This window comes from Pagrus major, chromosome 1 (assembly GCF_040436345.1).
Source record: "Pagrus major chromosome 1, Pma_NU_1.0".
Lineage (NCBI taxonomy): Eukaryota > Metazoa > Chordata > Actinopteri > Spariformes > Sparidae > Pagrus > Pagrus major.
Genome location: NC_133215.1, coordinates 26933234 through 26951527, shown reverse-complemented (window position 1 = coordinate 26951527; position 18294 = coordinate 26933234). Strand labels below are relative to the sequence as shown.

General features: G+C 40.0%; 1 protein-coding gene across 2 annotated transcripts; it reads right to left on the bottom strand.

Annotated features, from left to right (window-relative positions):
• Nucleotides 1–299: 299 nt before the first annotated feature.
• On the bottom strand, nt 300–15232 carry LOC140997320 (A-type potassium channel modulatory protein KCNIP2-like). 2 transcript variants are annotated; one of them, XM_073467359.1, is made up of 10 exons: nt 15160–15232; nt 6803–6805; nt 3704–3806; nt 3365–3485; nt 3119–3188; nt 2254–2324; nt 1881–1988; nt 1673–1777; nt 444–506; nt 300–347 (listed from the first exon to the last, which is right to left on the bottom strand). In XM_073467359.1, exons 1-10 carry the CDS (start codon nt 15230–15232, stop codon nt 300–302), a joined length of 765 nt encoding a protein of 254 aa, XP_073323460.1. The 2 variants fall into 2 exon arrangements, with proteins under 2 accessions (XP_073323460.1, XP_073323459.1); XM_073467358.1 differs by lacking the exons at nt 6803–6805; nt 15160–15232 and adding an exon at nt 6442–6526 and having other exon boundaries at nt 3365–3525; nt 3738–3806.
• Nucleotides 15233–18294: the final 3062 nt, after the last annotated feature.

Below are 18294 nucleotides of genomic sequence, written 5' to 3'. Positions count from 1 at the left end.
CGAGGCCATTGCAGTTGTTGTTTTCGACCCATCTGTTCATCAATGCTTATCGTTATTAGACTGCTTCTCTGCAGCTTTAAATATTCCTGTTCAGATTAGTCTGCTGTACACTTTTAATATTAAAAACATTTCACAAAGGTTCACAGGTTTTGGGTTAAATATCCTAAGTTTCATTGCCGTTTGCACCCTGCATCACTCTGTTCACGCTCAGAAACACTGTCCACTCTGGCTAGAGGCTGAAGAGCAGTAGATGAGCTCCAGGCAGGAGGCAAAATCTCATGTCTGTGTGCACCAAAGCCTTAGATCACATTGTCAAACATGTGCATGGACTGCATGATGTTTTCATCCTGGAGAGAGAGACAAGGGAACAAAGTTAAATTACTGAGACGGCTGCAGATGGAAACGGAGGTTTTGCATTAAATGTGGACATTTGTGCAGACGACCTTTTGGCATGTCTCCAAGAACTCCTCGATGGTGACCACGCCGTCATTGTTCTTGTCCATTTTCTGTTAAAGACAGCACACAGGCACAGATGTTTCAAAGGGTAACTTAAAGGTAAGGCAAGGCAAGTTAATTTGTATAGCACAATTCAGACACAAGGCAACTCAAAGCGCTTGATATGGGCATAACATTACATTAAAAGACATTCAAAATTGCATTTAAAATACATTAAAAAACAAGTATGAAGACATCAAGGAAAAAAATATTAAAAACCAGTTAAGAAATAGGAAAATAAACTAAAATAGAATAGGTTTAAAAGAGACAAGACCAAAGAATAAATGTCACAGTGCATTTCAAAGCCTTAAAATTGCTTCAGTGAAAACAGAAAGGTCTTCAGGCTTGATTTAAAAGAGGTGAGAGTTGGAGTGGACCTGCAGTTTTCAGGGAGTTTGTTCCAGATATGTGGCACATAATAACTGAACACTGCTTCTCCATGTTTAGTTTTGACTGTAGGGACTGAAAGCAGACCTGTACCTGATGACCTCAGAGGTCTGGATGGCTCATAACGTAGCAGCACATCAGAAATGTATTTTGGCCCTAAACCACTAAGTGCTTTATAAACCAAATCCTGATTTGAAGACATCAAAAGACACTCTGAGGGGTGTTTCCTGAAAACGGAGCTCATGCTCAGTTTTCTAACCAAATTAAATGTTTTGTTACCCTGTATGGTTTACATTCATGTTTTCTAGCGAGCAGTTTCCTTCATTCCCTTTTCTCACACATAGCCATGTGTACTGGCACATTGATACCAATGAAAAGGTGGAGTAACTTCTTCTGTCAGTTGTTGAGTCAGTATATGACAACATGGGAATCAGACTCAACAAGCAACTGTCTTTCTTCAGAATCGCTTACTCCACCTTTAATTTGTTTTGCGTTGCCAAACCCTAGTGCCCAGGTGACATGTGAGCACTTGTGCATGTGCAAGAGAGACAAACAAAAAATCATGCTGCTCATACAAACATTGCTCCATAGCACCACTTGTGGTCAGAAACTTTACAGGGTGCCTTTAAGAAACAGATGAACCTGACGAGTGTTTTAGGTCTTTTTATCTAAGCATGTGCAGACTTGAAACTGTGTGTTCACAAGGAAGGGCTGATATGAAATGCTTCAGCTGAGTACTTCTGGTGCCATTTAAAAGATGTGTACCGGTTGGATGATTTGTGTGTTTTACCTGGAAGAAGTTGTCAACATGCTCCTTGGGAGCACTATCCCTCATGTTGGGGTAGGTGTACTTTCCCATCATGTCGTAGATGGAGTCCATGATTGCTGTCATCTCCTGGACAGAGAGGGGGGAGGAAGAAGAAATATAGGCAAATCAAACATCACCAAGAGTTACCAACACAACAGAGAGAGAGAGAGAGAGAGAATAGTTTGAATACCTCTCTGGTGATGCAGCCATCTTTGTTGAGATCATACAGATTAAAGGCCCAGTTGAGTTTATCAGTGATGGAGCCTCTCAGGATGATGGACAGACTTATGACAAAGTCCTAAAGGGAGGCAAACAAAACCCAGCTATGATTGAGTTTAGAAAGGTGGTGTTAACATCAGAAGGAGCGGGTCAAAAGGTGGGAAAAAAAGAAAGCAAGAAAAACGCAGAACGATGTGATATTGTCACCAACAGATACAAACTGAAGGCTTATAAAGATGATACTTCTCTTGTCTTTGCTGGTTCTGATCAAGTGAAAGAAATTGAGGAAGATAAAAAAAAAAAACGTGATTGGACAGTAGAGAATGAAAGGATAAAAAAGTCACCTCAAAGCTGACTGATCCATTGTTGTTGGTGTCAAAAGCTTCAAACAGGAAATGTGCATACATACTTGAATCTGTAAGAATTAGAAAATAAAGTGACCAAATGCCTCAATGTTCCGAAATACCAACATTTTTTTTAGTATTAAACTACATGGTTTTGAGTTTGCTAAATGTTTTTTTTTTTTTTTAATTAAAGATATATTATGCAGGATCTTACAAAAAAAAACAAACCGTATACACTCTTACAAACGTAATCCCTCTCAATCATCACTTATGACCCACTAGAAGAGTCTGGTTGTGTCTGTATCTGCAGAGACTCTGCCCTCTGTCTGTACTTTCTTATTTTCTTCTTATTTTGCTGTGTTCAAGATGTTTCTGTACATCAACATTTGGGCAGTGGTGTGTAGACCCCAGCTGACAACAGCACAAGGTCAGGACTGTAGTCAATGTGTCTGTTTGACTGAGGGTGGAGCGACAAAATGACACACACACACAGAGCAGAGAGGCAAACAGAGGACAAGATGAAGCACATGTTTCAGCCAAATTCATGCAAAATACAGCAACACAGCACCTTATCTGAATTTTAGAACGTAACCGCAGTGAACAATCAGAAAATAACATTATATTTCTCTGGTTCATTTCTTTGGTCGAGCTAATGTAGCTCCCTCTCTTCATTCACTGTCTAGCTCACTTGAGCGGTGGCTTTGAAACCCTGCGAAAACACTAGAAAGATTTAATTATGTCTGAAAAACATTTGCTTATAAAATTATATCAACAGTGACACCTCTTTGGGCTCTTTGCTGGTAAAATTTTGGTAACATAAATGTTAAATAAAGATTAAAATGATGCGATGAAGGATCTGACAGACCTCCCTGAGGGAAGAACTGGGAGTAGATGTTTTTAAAAGTCTCTTCATTCACCACACCACTGGGACACTCCTGTGGGAATGAAAAACACACAAACTTATTTTAGTGGGAAAAAGACATGCAGTCTTTTTCATGCATATAAAACATTTACAAATCCATATTGTGCAAACATTCCATTCAACACTCTCAATTCAAAAAATGAGAATAAATTAGCATAAATTGAGAATCAAGAGGTATCTTTGACTGACATTTTTGAACCCCCGGTAGAGGACCTGCAGCTCTTTCTTGTTGAAGCTGGTCTGCTGAACGAGACGGTCGAGTCCCTCCGGTCTGTAACATGCTGTCGTCAGTTCAGCATCATCAGATGAACTTCCTGCATGAAGGGATGGAGAGAGAAATGTCATAGTTACTCCCTCAGACATCCACACAGAGAACATGAAACGCCTTGTCCAGAGAAACAGGAGAACGTGGTGAAAATAAAAAACAGAGGTAGTGACAAACCAAGAGGTAGATGTGTAAAAGTGTTCTCAGTGACTAAATAGTATGAAGGGGAATGTGACTGATGATGGACTTTTGTGTCCTGACACTTGCTTTGACAAGATGAGGAGCTGGAGCCAGAGCGATAGCAGGGCAGCAGTTTGAGGAACCGCTGCTTTATGGTCTTTTTATTTGGTTTGGATGGTGGATTACCTGGAAACAACCAATCACAGCAGAGATTAGAGGCAGAGAGAGCGGCCCACATAGGGAAAGAGCATGTTAAATGGATTAACCACCGGCCACACTACACTCAAATACTTTGACTTTTCCACACAACTTAGCCCGCACAAATGAGTTTGCTGACCTGGCTTTGAATCAGTGTGACCCGCCAGATCAAAGCTGTCTGGAGAGCTACCAGCATGTGAGGGCTGAGCCAAATAACACGACTGAGCTCTGAGGTACAGAGGTCACACAGAGTGTGAAGTAAATAACAAATATGAGTCACAGTTCAAGTAAAAGTAAGTGTTTTCAGGTCATTTTTAAATCCTCTGTTCAAAGGTCAAGGTGATAATTTAATGTGGACAAATCGTGTTTTAAAAATAATATACAGGACTTGTAGAAACGTACAGAATAAAAGTATGATTGAATCAATAATTTTAAAATGTTTGTTGGGTCCAAAATGATTGTTTTGTTTTTCTCTGTGTAAAATTCTGACGGGTGGTTCCAGCTTCTAACAAGGTTTATGAGCCAATAGTATAACACCGTTGGTATCATGTGGTATCTGTGTTTCGTCAGTGATTAACAGTCTTCAGTCTTCTTGAGTTCTTCAGTATGCGCCCAGCATACTGTACTGCCCTGATGTTAGCTAGCTAGCCTTAACAATATTAACATTAGCTAATATTAGCCAGCATTAGCAATGTTAACATTTGCTAGCTACCATTAAAAGTTACCAACGTTTGCTAGCTAACATTAGCAATGTTAGCTAACCTTAGCAAGCTTAGCTAGCATTAGTAACATTAACAAGTGCACAAACTGGCAACCACTTGAAGGTCAGATGATTCGAACAACAGCTGTGTTGTAATGTGACCAACTGAATACACCTCGCCTCAACCTCTCCCTCCAAGACGTTCCTGCGGTGACTGCTAAAAACACAAAAAAAATGCAAAAGGTACTCTCTAGAGCCAGTGTTTGGTTTGTCTGTTCTGGGCTACTGTAGAAACATGGTGGTGTGACATGCTGAACTCTGTGGAGGAATAAGATGGAACTGTTGAGTAGTTTTAGTGGGTGTGTCAGTTAAAGTAAAACAGGCAAATTCAGCCATTTTGTAACCTCACAAGGTGAGTTGTGACGGTTGCTGCCTCATGTTGATAGTCAAAATAAAGATAAATAGTCAGCCATGACTTATGAAATAAATTCTAGCTTGTAGTTCCTTTAGATAAACTTCAAACTCCTCTCTCAAACTCAAACTCACTTTCCCCCGTCGTCTTCCTGCAACAACACACCTCTCGCACAATTTCAGAGTGAGACTTCTCCTTGAATGAAACTTAGAAATCCATAGGAATTGTTTCTGTAATGTTGTCAGACACTTGGAATAACAACCCCAGCCTGAGTGGAAAAAAACAAGCACTTTTATTGGACGTAACTTTGATGGTTGCAGTTGCCCCAAAGGATTACATTGCAGTCATGTCGTGGCTGCCAGCTGAGGCAATCTACTGAACTGATGCTAAGTATTAATCATTTACACACCAAAACATGTAAATATAGGGCTCAGGTTTAAAAACACTGGAATTTCCCTTTAAAATAACATCATTCAGACAGTTTCATTCTTTATTATCGCTTTCCAGTTCTTCATTAAAGCTTTATGATGTTTAGACAGAGCTCTTCACCATTCAATCAAATATAAATAAGATGCATTAAGCATTACTTTGTACAGTTTTGAAGAAGAGTTACCCTGACATTGATGGTACCTTTGAAAACCCTTCAACCTGAACTGAAGGGGAACAGCGTGAGCTTGGAATGACTGACCGGCCAGAAGATTTGAAGGTAAAATTCTAGTTGAAAAGACTCAAAACTTGTGTGTGAAGAAGTAACAGTTTTGATGTTATGACGTCTTTGTATTGTGCTGCAGAGGCATCTTCTTAAGTTAGCATGCTAACCAGCTAGCCCCAGCCCGTACCAATCCAAAGCTCCTGTAAACAGCGACACTGTCCCGGTGCTCTGAGCTCCCAGTGTGGACTACTAGATGCACAGCTAACCAAGCTAACTAGATAACAGCAACTCTTGTTAGCAGCAGTTAGTGTTTACTCTGGTGATATGCTGCCCCCTGCTTGTTTTGAGTATGAATTTGACAGATGACCAATTCTTACATATTACACCTTTAAAGTGTTTTAAGCTGACACACACACACAAACACACACACAAACATTTTGTTAACTTATTGCTAACACAATGTTTGTTTTTGACACGCCTTCAACACAACTCCAATCAGAAAAACATTCAGGTTTCTCTTCTCGTCTCTGTCCAACACACAAGCAGCCACAACTGACCATATACTGTATATAGGTGAAGCACCACTTAAATGAACATGTTATATTCAACAGGAACACGGGACTCCTCAATTATCAATAATTAACTTATTAACATATTCACACTCAATTATTCATCTAACCTTCACCCACTAAATATCATATATTATGCATCACCTCTTACCCTGTGATCTTTTAATGATGATGCCAGTTATAGACATTTGATCAGACAGATATCTCAGTATCTGATTCAAACAGGATCAGATGTCACAGCTTTTTATCATTTTCTTTTCTGTCAGCTCTTCTCTCTAACTCGACAGTACCTGTTGACAGTGTTCCAGTCAGCCAGCTGCAGAAGTGTCGGCCCATCTTCAGCAGACTCTGGTGTCTCCTTCTTCTCTGCTCCATGCTGAGTGTGTCTGAGGGTCAGCTCTGGCTCTTCTGCAGGGCTCTGGGATCAGTTAGCAGTCATCTTTATGGTGCATCCGATGAGCTTCTTCTTCGGTCGGAGTCCGTAGATGTTTTCGTCCTTTCACCGAGGGTGTTCAGTCTCCCACTCCTTTGCTGTCTTCTTATTGTTGTTTGTTGTCCGACTTCGCTTTTTGAACTTGGAGCTGTTCTCTCTAGATGTTGCCAGCTTAATCAAGCTGATTATTCAACAAAACATTTCTCATCCCAGCTCACCTCCTCCCTCCTCTTCCTCCTCCTCTTCCTCCTCCTCCTCCTCTCGTCATGATGGGTTGACACACCTGCATCCATCAATTCCTGCGTCTATTCCGGGCCTTCACCTGCTCCTAGATTCTCTTTGTGTTCAGTTCCTGGAAGCATCTTGTTTTCTTAGTCTCTCTCATCCAAAGCCAAACACACACTTTATATTGACACAATCCAAGAACAAAAAGATGCTGGACACGGTAACTCTGCTGATGTAAGCTCACGCAATCAATTGTTGATGGATTTCTTCTGATTTCACAAGCCTCTGGCTCTCCTCAGTCAGTCTTGAGCTGTGTCAGAACACTTTCACAAAGTAGAGTCTATTATTTATCCTACAAAGACGCCTCTACAATAGCTTTTGCTTTGGACAGTTTTACACAATTATACCAAACACAGACATTCAATGAAAAAAGAATATGGATCTGAAAAGATCCACAATTGCATCCTGTAAAACAGTGATTCTCAGCCAGGGGTACTTACACCCCAGGGGGTACTTCTGCTGTTGCCAGGGGGTATATGTAGAGATTTGATTTGATTTGATTGAAAAAACAAACAAACAAACAAACAAAGAAATCCACATGGAGAGACCGCATAGTGAAACCATTGCTTTATTCTACCCGTTTTTGTTGTATTGTTATTTCTCCCTGGTGTTTCTTTGTTTGTGTGATGTTATTGTTTCTTGAAGAGCAATAAAAAGTAAATTCCAAAAAAAAAAATAGTTGAGAAAAGGAATGACAGATGTAACAACATTCACACATTGACTCAGCTATAACAGTTGATTTCAGCGTTAAGACTGTGTGAAAGCGTTTCTAACCCTGGGTTAGAAAGAGTGAATTATTTCACCCAATATAGATGAGTCCCCAGTCGTCCTGTGCCCTCGCTGCCACTAGGGAGCAGTGTTGAACTACAGTCAGATTACACTCAACTGTTGAGGCCTTACAGTCAGAGATGTGATTAACGAATACACAGACAGGAGGCAACATCACAATGTTCAACGTGATGCATCGGCCACCTCAAGCACATTTTAAATCAAACTTATTTTCACAGTCTGAGAAGCTCTGATGTCAGTCAGCATTAATGTAAAACAAACAAGGATTAAATCAGTCATATACACGCTCCAGCAGCAGCAGCAGTGCAGTTCAAAACACACTAAACTCACACATTCACACCCGCCAGAACAACAACTGCACTGAAGAGCTTAACTGGCTCATGGGCCTATTAGAAACATTCACTGATTTAATCAGTTATGTTCCTTCATGTTATATCACAGGAGAAAATAAATTCAAACCTGTCGTGTGCCTACAGCTTCTATAAATGAGCATAAATTATGAATATGATTTCATTCTGTGAGAACAAACCAGTTGCTGCCTTTATGTTTAATATGTCAATCAAACGAACAAACACAGCAGCTGCACAACTATGGAAAAACAAACAGAGCTTTTACAGGGCCTCACACACACACACACACACACACACACACACACTGAACACACACACAGAGGCAACATCGATGACACAAACATCTCCGCTGACTGAACCATTTTGCAGAGAGATGGAGACGACATAACAGCTTCCCTGTTGTCTTCTTTCTTCAGCTGATATTTTTAGACTCAGGATATTGATCACAGATATTTTCTAAGTTGTTGAAATTCTCTCTGAGGGCAGCTGTTTTGATGTGACTCGTGAGCACAGTAAGCTGCCAAAAAACGGGGCAAGAGGTTGTTCTTAGAGAGACGACTCATCCTATAAATGTCTCTCTCCACCAGCTGATTGTATAAGATCGTAAACATGAGCTGGACAGAATGATGATGATTTTCTTCATGTTCTGTTCATGATGTTACATTAGGAGCGCCAGCGTGGGTGAACTCTGAAGCTTGTTGCAACCTTGTGACTTCCCACATCGAACATCACTGACTCAGCAGTGATTTCAGATTTCAGTGCTGAGATCATCCAGCAGCCTCTCCTCAGTGCTGGTAGACCCTCTGGGTGACTTTGACTGTGGGAATCAATTTCAACAACTGCAGCCCTCTGAGACAGATCAATACACTCTTCCCTGCTGTTATTAAGACATTTAAAGACTCTTTTATCTACTGGTGCAAACAGCACAAGATGAAACACTTAAACTGTTGATGGAGAAAAACAAGAGGCTCTGAGAGAAAGAAAGAGGCAACAAAGAGGAGTCATCACCTTCTGGAACATCTTTACAGAAAGTTGCACAAGAGGTCAGAAGTAATTTAAGTCGAGTACGACTAGTTGGCCAAACTTTAACATCAAGCAAATAATGCAAATGCCTCAATCAAAAGTGTCCCGTCAGGCCGTACATCGTTAGGAAGCTTAGATTCTTGGGGTTTCATTCATGCAAGCCATTTCAAGATAAAACCACATCAGTACAATCAACCAACAAACAAGCTAACAAACTCGCATGTACAAAGTTTTGCCAACTCATCAGAAGTGTCTGGGTGTTTCAGTAGTGCTTCAAACTCCAACAAAAACTGTCTTCTCTTATTCCCAAATGTCCAGTGGATCCATTTCAGTAGCATATCAAAAATCTCCTCAATTCACAGCAGACATCATTACACGTCCACACTGGAGACCCTGAGATGGCAGCAATTCGATTGACAGCTCATTTGAGGAGATAAGAGCTTCTACGCCTGACCCAGAGCCTACAACGGCCAATGAGTGATCGTGTAGACAAGTGACCCACTCTCTCTTCTTTCTCCTCTCTGCTGAGCCACTTACACACCAGCCTCCAGATGATTGATGCATCATGTAGCCAATTGGATTTCAAATCCAGTAATATATTGTTTATTACAGTATTTAAAGCCATTAACTTATGCACGTTTATGTAGTTTTATACATTTTGCTCTTTTATTAGGCTGTTTTTCCTCCACTTGTTTTTGACTGTTTCATATGCACAAAGTTAGTGTTCATAAGGAAATAAAGAACTATAATAAGTTTTTGCCCCTGTTGCGTTTGAGGTCACAAAATGGCTTCTTTTTTTTGCCAGGCACTTGGATATTTCCTCAGAAAAACAAGCGTTATGTTTTAATTTTTCAGTGATATAGTTATTAAATTTGAACTTGGACCATGTAAGACTAAATGATGTGGACCCATTGTGTTTTCCAGCTAACATAGGCAGTAACAGGTCATCAGCAGGCTTATTTTTGCATTAAAAATGTAGACAAGAAGAACAGATAAATAATTCAGTGTGTTTAATCTCCTACAGTATAATGCCAGAAGCACTTACAGAGCTTCTGAGCGCTTGGGGGAAAATTTGCTTATAACCTTTCAAAAGAGCCCAGAAACCATTCATGTACTCCAACTGGTTCGACAACAGCTTTGAATTTACTCTGGGCTGGACTGAGAGAGGCCTTTTTAGGATAATTTTACATACATTTCCAGGAATAAGAACGGGTTAATGGGCTTTCAATCAGCTGGATCAGGAAACCACAAGGAAAACAAGACATTAGAGATGAATCACAGTGGAGGATTAAAGCCTCCAAAAGTGCCATCATTTTCTGACCAACAAGCAAAATACAAGACACATTTCTCTCAAAAACTCCCAAATCCACAAAGAACAGTGGGACACAAATGATACAGTGTCCTCTATGTCCCTGTAAAGAACTAAAATTTCTTCCTAAAGTTCTTTTCCCTCTTGACTATGAGCTAAAAAGAAAAAACAAGCATACTGTATATCAGCGGGGAATAATCAAAGAAGGGAAGTTTTGTTTATATACGTGCTCTCATAACTCTGACTCCAAACCCGAACATCTTTCCTCGTCTACTGGTTCAATTATGTGCTGACTTAAGAGGTCGTGGCCGTTTAAGTAGGTTCACGCAGCGCTGAATGAATGTTTGTAAGCTAATGTTGGCCGGGCAACAGTCTCCGCGATTACCATAATCCTGGAACATGGTTCAGATTAATGCCGCCCATCTCATACAAACCCTGGACACACACGCACACAAACATATTTCGATTCACACACTCTTACATGAGCCCTGCTGTGATTGTTACAGAGGTTTATATGAGTCAGTTCACCTCGTGTGTCCTCACACAGAGGCAGACGTCAACTCATCTTGACACAACACTCTTCATGAGTCCAGACAAAATCTACTTAGCTCAGAGAGGCTTTCATGTTGAAATCAGTCAGCTATGTAACCATGTTATATAAATGTAACAGTTCTGTTATCGGTGTTGACAGTTTTTGATGCATTAGGGGAAAAAACCCTTGAGGGCTTATAAAAATGTCATGAATAAAAATCTTTGAAAGTGCTATCATTCAAACACATACAGAGAAATAAAGCAGGTTTGTTCAGTCGAACAAGAAGCTGCACTGGACAAGAGACTGTCACAACACTGAAGACAATACTAGTTTACCATTAACCAAATTAAGTCATTTCATGCTGAAACCCTCAATTAGCACAGAAATATGTATCTTAAAGGAATAATTATGGGAGATACCACTGTGTGCCTGTACAGTTAATATGAAACTACAACCAGCCGCTACATACATACAGTAAGCATGAAGCTACTGTCAGCAGGTAGGGAGCCTAGCTTAGCATAAAGATGGGAAACAGAGTAAACAGCTAGCTTGGATAAGACTAATGCTAAGTCTACCTCAGGTCAGGATTTTAGAAGAACGGAGGTCAACCATGGCTCAGACAAATTTCACCAGAGATTATTAGTCTTTTTTATTATGTGGATTATTAAAACATTTGATTTATTACTTTAACTGTGCAGTTTTGTTTTCTGTATTTTATTTCCCTGCATGTGTCTCTCTTGCAAAGAAAAAACATATAATTTCCAAACGTTAACTTTATGTGAGCTAGGAAAAACAATTTCCAGCATTCAATTTCAATTGATTACTCAGAGAAAGACATGATATAATTTTCTCAACCCATTAACCAATCCTTTATTTGTTTATTTGGGCTAAAACCAGTCAAACTGTCTGTATGTGTCTACAGAAATACTGTGATCAGCCGGTAAAATCAGCCCATCGATGTAGAATGCAAACTCCCTCCAGGTTCCTTAAACACACAAATTCCAGGAAAGTACGAGTCACTTCCAGCACAACACAGAAGCTCCACGGAGCCTCTTTGAAACCTTCTAACACAATAATGTTTAGTTTTGTACTTTAATTCTTACACAGATCAGACGAACCAGATGTAAATGTTGACGAGTGAGCTCTCGAGGTGCTGGTGAGTGATTTTTGTTAACGTGGGAAAGTGCTAGGCTAGCTGTTTTCACCCGTTTCCAGTCTTTATGCTAAGCTAGGCCAACTGGCTGCTCACAGTGGCTTCATATTCACTGTACAGACACAACATCTAACTCTCAGCATAAAGAAACCAACGAATTTCCCAAACTGTCAAACTATCCCTTTAAAGCTGCAGTGTAGGAGCTAGTGTCACTTTGAAGTTTGGCTGCAGATTGCAACCAACTGAATACCCCTCATCTCACCCTCCCATGCAGCCACTATAAACACAAAAGGCCCTCTCTAGAGCCAGATTTGTCTGGTCTGGGCTACTGTAGAAACGTGGCGGTGCAACATGGTGCACTCCCTCCGTAGATACAAAAGGCTAATTCCAAGGTAACGACAACACAATGATTCTTAGTAATGAAAACACAACAATGACTATTAAAAAACATTTCTGCCAAAAGATCCTCCTAAATTCTACAAACTGGATCTTTGAAAAGAAAAAGGGAAATTCAGTTCTTCCACATGACATTGTGGTTCAGCAGCAGCAGTCAGTCAGTCAGTCAGTCAATCAGTCAGTCAGCATCAGTGTAACGTGTGACGTGTAGTGTAGAAAGTGATGACTTGAAAAAACATCCAGCATCTATAATGTATGAACACAGTCAGGTGTAAACAACATGAGGTGTTCAGCAGCTTTACAGCAGAGCAGCACATAAACATCACTTTCTGCTCGGTCTGAACGTTTCTCAGATGTGGCTGATAAATCTTTTAAATCCACTTTTAACAGACTCTCCCCATAAGCAGTTGTTGTTGCTTCCCTCATCAATACATTTAACATAACTGTCGGCTGTTTATTTGACAGTTACAGTGTTGAGTTGAACAGTAATGGCTGCAGTTGCGCAGGTTTGTGCCTCAGGCTGTTGAGCTCCACGACACCCCTGTGCTTTAATAAAAAAAAGGTTTGTTTGTGTCTCCTGAACGCCCCCTAAAGCCTCTGCGCTCATGCACCTGTTCACTGTTTGGTTAACCTGCTGCTGAATGGATATCACACCGGCTATTGTGGCAGCAACAACTACCAGCCATTAAATAAACCGTCGTCCTTGTACCATCTGTTCATTTAAAATGCAGCGGTTTAGAAATATCACAAGATCAGCATTGACAGCAGCTATTTTTATACTTATTAAAATATGTTTAAAGGAAAAGACTATTTCGGGAAGTTGTCACAAGACTGTCAGGCCAGCCTTACAAAGCACCAAGTGTGTGTGTGTGCGTGTGTGCGTGTGCGTGTGCGTGTGTGTGTGTGGTGTTTACTGAGCTCTTAAGTGGCTCGTCTTTGCAGGCAGTCATGAGGAAAATAAAACAGCGAAAATTCTGACAAAGAGGCGTCTCAGTGATCTAATTAGACCATAAATACACACAAGCTGACAGGTATAATCCTACATGACAAGACCCAGATGAGGCTCCTCTTTTCTTGTTTTTCTTCTGTTTAGTTCTCGGTCCTCTCGTCTTAGCAGTGAGTTCATCTGTTCACACCAGCAGAGGACACTACTGATGAGCATCTTTGTGAGTTTTTGTCATAATATGAAGTTGTTCTCAGGTTTGTTTGTTTTTTACATACGTTAAGTTTTATCTTTCTTTCATTCGAGATAGAACATTTAAGATTTACTGCAAAAAAACATGTTGATACAATGTGACTATATTAACACAACTGATATGCTGTTTAGGTGCCGCAACTATTTTCTATCAAAGATGCAACATGTAAGGATTTTAGTTGAAAACATCCAAAAATATATAAAATTGTAAACAGTGTTGACTTTATGATGACTAAGTATTGTGTTGCAGAGATATCAACTGAAGTTAGCATGCTAACCAGCTAGCCCTGCCTGATCCAGCACTCCAGTGTTAGCGATGTAAACACCAACACTCCTCGGCACTCCCTGTCCGGACTGCTAACTGCACAGCTAACTGAGCCAACTAGCTAACCACAGCTACAGTATGTGGCAGCTAGCGGTTCCTCTGGTGATGTGCTGCCCCCCATTGTTTTGAGTATTAATTCGATAGGTGGCAAATTCTTACATACTGCACCTTTAATGACTTCGTCTATTAAAAGTCAGAAGTGAAAACAAGAGATATTTGATTCAGCATAGAAAAAGGGGAAAGAAACAATCAGATTTTAGAAGCTGGAACCAGAAATTAACTTTCCATGTCACCTTTGATTGCTTCACTTCCAGACTCATTTAACATCCAGTCCTTATGGTCGTGTGAAGATGTTGGCTTTAAATCCAAGTAGAGCTGTCAATTTATCAATTAGTCGGTCGAAAGACAACTAGTTGCCGATTATTTTGATAACCTACAAATCATTTCAGTCAGTTTTCAAGCAAAAAATGTCGAAAATTTGATGGTTCATGCTTTTTAAATGTGAGGATTTGCTGCATTTCTTTGCAATTTAGGATTTCAATGAAGAGTCTCTGGGTTTTGGACTCTTGGTAGAAGGTTGGTGGAAGAAATTGTACAAGCATTTTTCACATTTTTTTTACATTTTATAGACTAAAAGATTAATCGTGCAGATTAATCCATAATGAAACCATCATTTGTTGCAGCCCTGCATCCACGACACAGCCCACTCTACTCATAAAGAATGTATACGCTCAATGCAACATCTTTCACAGCGAGCCATCCATCACCAGACATATCTACTGTGCTTTTATTCTCCTTGACCTGCCAGATGCTGCAGCAACTGATGACCTATAGATGATAAAATCAGGCTGTTACCACAAATATTAGTCCATATTCTTATTAATAACAGTTAGCAGGCTAAAGCAACGACCTAAAGTTCATCTTGGGGTAAATAAATAGCAAATAAATCAAGATCAAGTCTCCAATCCACTCAGTAATGTAACTGGGACTGTCCACATCCCCACACACACACTGACTTTGAACCCTGGCTGGTTTGCAGCAGCTCATGACAGATGATAAAACATGACTGTGGTGTATTAAATAGATCTTTAGAGGTATTTTCACAGCCAAAGCAAACTTTCATGAGCGCAGTGTCAGGAAATCTAAGCCAGGTCAGCAAACAGCAGTCAATCAAACAATGTATCACATTTAAAGGAAGAAGACAGAAAGTGATTCTACCTGTGAGCGGGTCGTAAGATCTGTCCAGCTCTCTGGAGTCAGACAAACTCTGGTCCTGACTCCTGGATTTCATGTTTGTTTCACTTCTTACCAAAACCAGCGCGCCGGACCTGCTGATCTGTGTGCGCGTCGGAGCCGCAGCTCATCTACGACTTCAGTCCTGTTCGCATGTCACTTCCCTGCGAGCATCCGCGTAAAAGCGCAAAAGTCCGTGCCAAAAGCTCTCCTCTCTGTGTCCCTGCTCGTCTCTATCCAAACTGAACTCTCCTCCTCCTCCTCCTCCTCCTCCACCTGCATCTGTCGAGAGAGAGAGAGAGGGAGAAAGCATCAGTGGTGGAATGTAACTAAGTACATTTACTCAAGTACTTTCTTTAAGTACACAAATTGGAGGTGTTTGTACTTCACTTTAGTCTTGTCATGCCTCATCCTACTTCTTCTCCGCTGCATTTCAGAGGGGAGCAGTGGCAGACTCAGGATGTTTGGAGGGCAGAGGCAAAAAAAAAATGAAAAGGGCACCAGAAGTAATCAGAACCTGCACCAGCACGCAGAAAGTCATGATATATACGGATATTACAAATTTAATTTCACATCAGGAGACATATAAAGAGCTTCTTTAATGTGATGCTTTGCTAAGAATTAAACAATTAGTCCATCAAGTATTTTCATGGCTTCAGGGGATTAAATGTGAAGATTTGATGCTTTTCCTTTGAAATACTTGAATTATTTTGATAGATTTTTAAAAAACCTAGAGTTTTGGACTATTGGTTGTACAAAGCAGTCAACTGATTTAAGAAAATAATATGAAGATGAATCCATAATGAAAATAATTATTAGTTACATTAGAAGTTTTTCCTTTATTTTAAATACTTTAGTACTTTTACCTCAAATACATACTCTGGGTAAATTTTCTTGATAATACTATTTTATATTTTTACTCAAGTAACATGTAAAATGCAGGACTTCATCACTGCAAACAAGCACAGCTGAAAGGAGAGAGGAAGAGTAGTGATGAAGCAAGACATGGGGTACTTCAGACAGACAGACAGACAGACAGACAGAGTGAAGTGGGAGTGTATATCTGCTGATCTGTGCTTCCTGATGGATGGTCTCACCTTGGCTCAGGACTGGAGCAGCTTTGGCTCGGCAGGGAGAAGTAATACCTGTGGATCAATACTCTGTCAGCTCCACGTCCTTGAGCTGGTTGAGTAGAGTGAACAGATGACTCACTCATATTTCAGAAAATGCGAGCACCAAGGTCTTGATTATTTGAATATCTAATCCATAAATACACAGCATAAGCTGGGTGGAGACAGAGGAGACCACATGCTGATTTATGGGATAAACTTCAGGATGCAGACAGCTTTGTTTCCCATCAGAAACTTCTGGTTCAGACACTCTAACTTGTAATACTTTGAGCTTCTCTAGGACATCCTCAAGGTTTAAAGTAAAGGTGTATTTGAGTGGCTTTATCATGTATGTTTAACTTTTTATTTGAGTGCATTTAACTCTATATTCCTCTCCTTCAACTTTTGATGGAAATTAATTAGATTAAAAGATGATCACTACAATGATAAGGGCCTGGTGGGTTTCTTGGTTGGTTGTTGGATGTATTCATGTTAAAATTCTCACAGTCAGGATACAAGATTGATTGTTTTTTTCTTCGATATTGCAATTTTCCTGTCGCTAGAAATTATCAATATAGCCTTTCCTTGTCAAGTTTAATTCTTTTCTTTGCATAGAAAATGTGTTTATAGCAAAAATGGAAGCTAAAAGCTGAAACGACTTGAACACTGGAAGCACACATGTTTAAGTCCTCCATAAAGTTGAGAGACTGCACATGCTCGCAGCTCTGTGAGGCTGTACGCACAACGGCTTCGAGCTAGACACCAAAGTAATAACAATGACAATGCTAACATAATCAGCAGACATAATGTTTACCATCTGCATTATGTTAGTATGTTTAGTGTGTTAGCATTAGCATTAGCATCAGCCTGACACTGAGTCTGTAATGTAAGCTAAAATTCTGAGTTTGTGTTACCCTGTCACTCAGTTGTTCGCATGGTTACGGACATGCACAATGTAGCCGAGATGGCCATGAAAAGTCATTGTTCTACACACGCACAAGATATAGAATTAAAAAATAGATACAGATGTATATTATATCTATAGTTACACACATACTCATACCAAACAAAACTCGAACCCAGACATCAATTCAAATTTTTTGTCCAAACCTGGCCCGGTTTGTTGGGTATTGAGTACATAAGTATTTGACACATGAAAATGTTGACCTAATGACGGCACCAATTGGGTTATAGGATCACTAAAGTCATTGCAAATTACCTGATGAGAACAAAAATATCAGAACCAAACGTCACGGAGATCTATTAAATCATTATCAAGATATTTTATTCAAAAACTCAAAAATGGTGATGGTAGAAGAAAAGTCAGACAATCACCAAAGTCATCAGGATTCATCTTCTGTGGACCATGAATGTATGTACCAAATTTTGGTCCAATTCCAGACGATGTTGAGATGTTTAACAGGATACATGGGAACTTTACCCTGGTGATGGCGCCACAAGAAATGACAGGTGATCACCAGTGTCATCAGGATTCATCCTCTGGGGACCATGAATGAAACTACCAAATTTTAGGCCAATCCTGATAGATGTTGGTATTTTTACAGGATTACTGAACACTTGAACCTGCTGGTGGTACAAGAAGAAAAGTCAGGGATCACATATGTCATCAGGATTCTTCCTCTGGGGACCATACATGTCTGTAACAAACATCATGGCAATCCATCCAATTGTGTTGAGAGATTTCACTTAAAAATTAAAATCATATGGGGACCATGAATGTCTGTGCCAAATATTTAGGCTAATCCTAGAAGATGTTGATACATTTGTACAGGATAATTGAACACTTAAACCCGCTGGTGGTACTAGAGGAAAAAGTCAGGGGATCACCAATGTCATTAGGCTTGATCGTCTGGGGACCATGAATGTCAATCAATCCAGTAGTTGTTGAGACATTATACTGAAAAACAAAAATGTCAACCTCAAGGTGTAGCTCAAGGAAAAGTCAGAGGCTTGCAAAAGTCAGTACGGTTCACCTTCAGGGGAACATGAA

Bases quoted from the DNA above. Each gene is read 5' to 3' on its own strand.
- LOC140997320 (XM_073467358.1), bottom strand. From the start codon at position 6,526: ATGGAGCAGAGAAGAAGGAGACACCAGAGTCTGCTGAAGATGGGCCGA. The intron at 3,189-3,364 runs GTCAGTCAAAGA...TCATTCCCACAG, and splicing joins TCTACCGGGGGTTCAAAAAT to GAGTGTCCCAGTGGTGTGGT. The intron at 348-443 runs GTCGTCTGCACA...CTCTCTCTCCAG, and splicing joins TCTTGGAGACATGCCAAAAG to GATGAAAACATCATGCAGTC.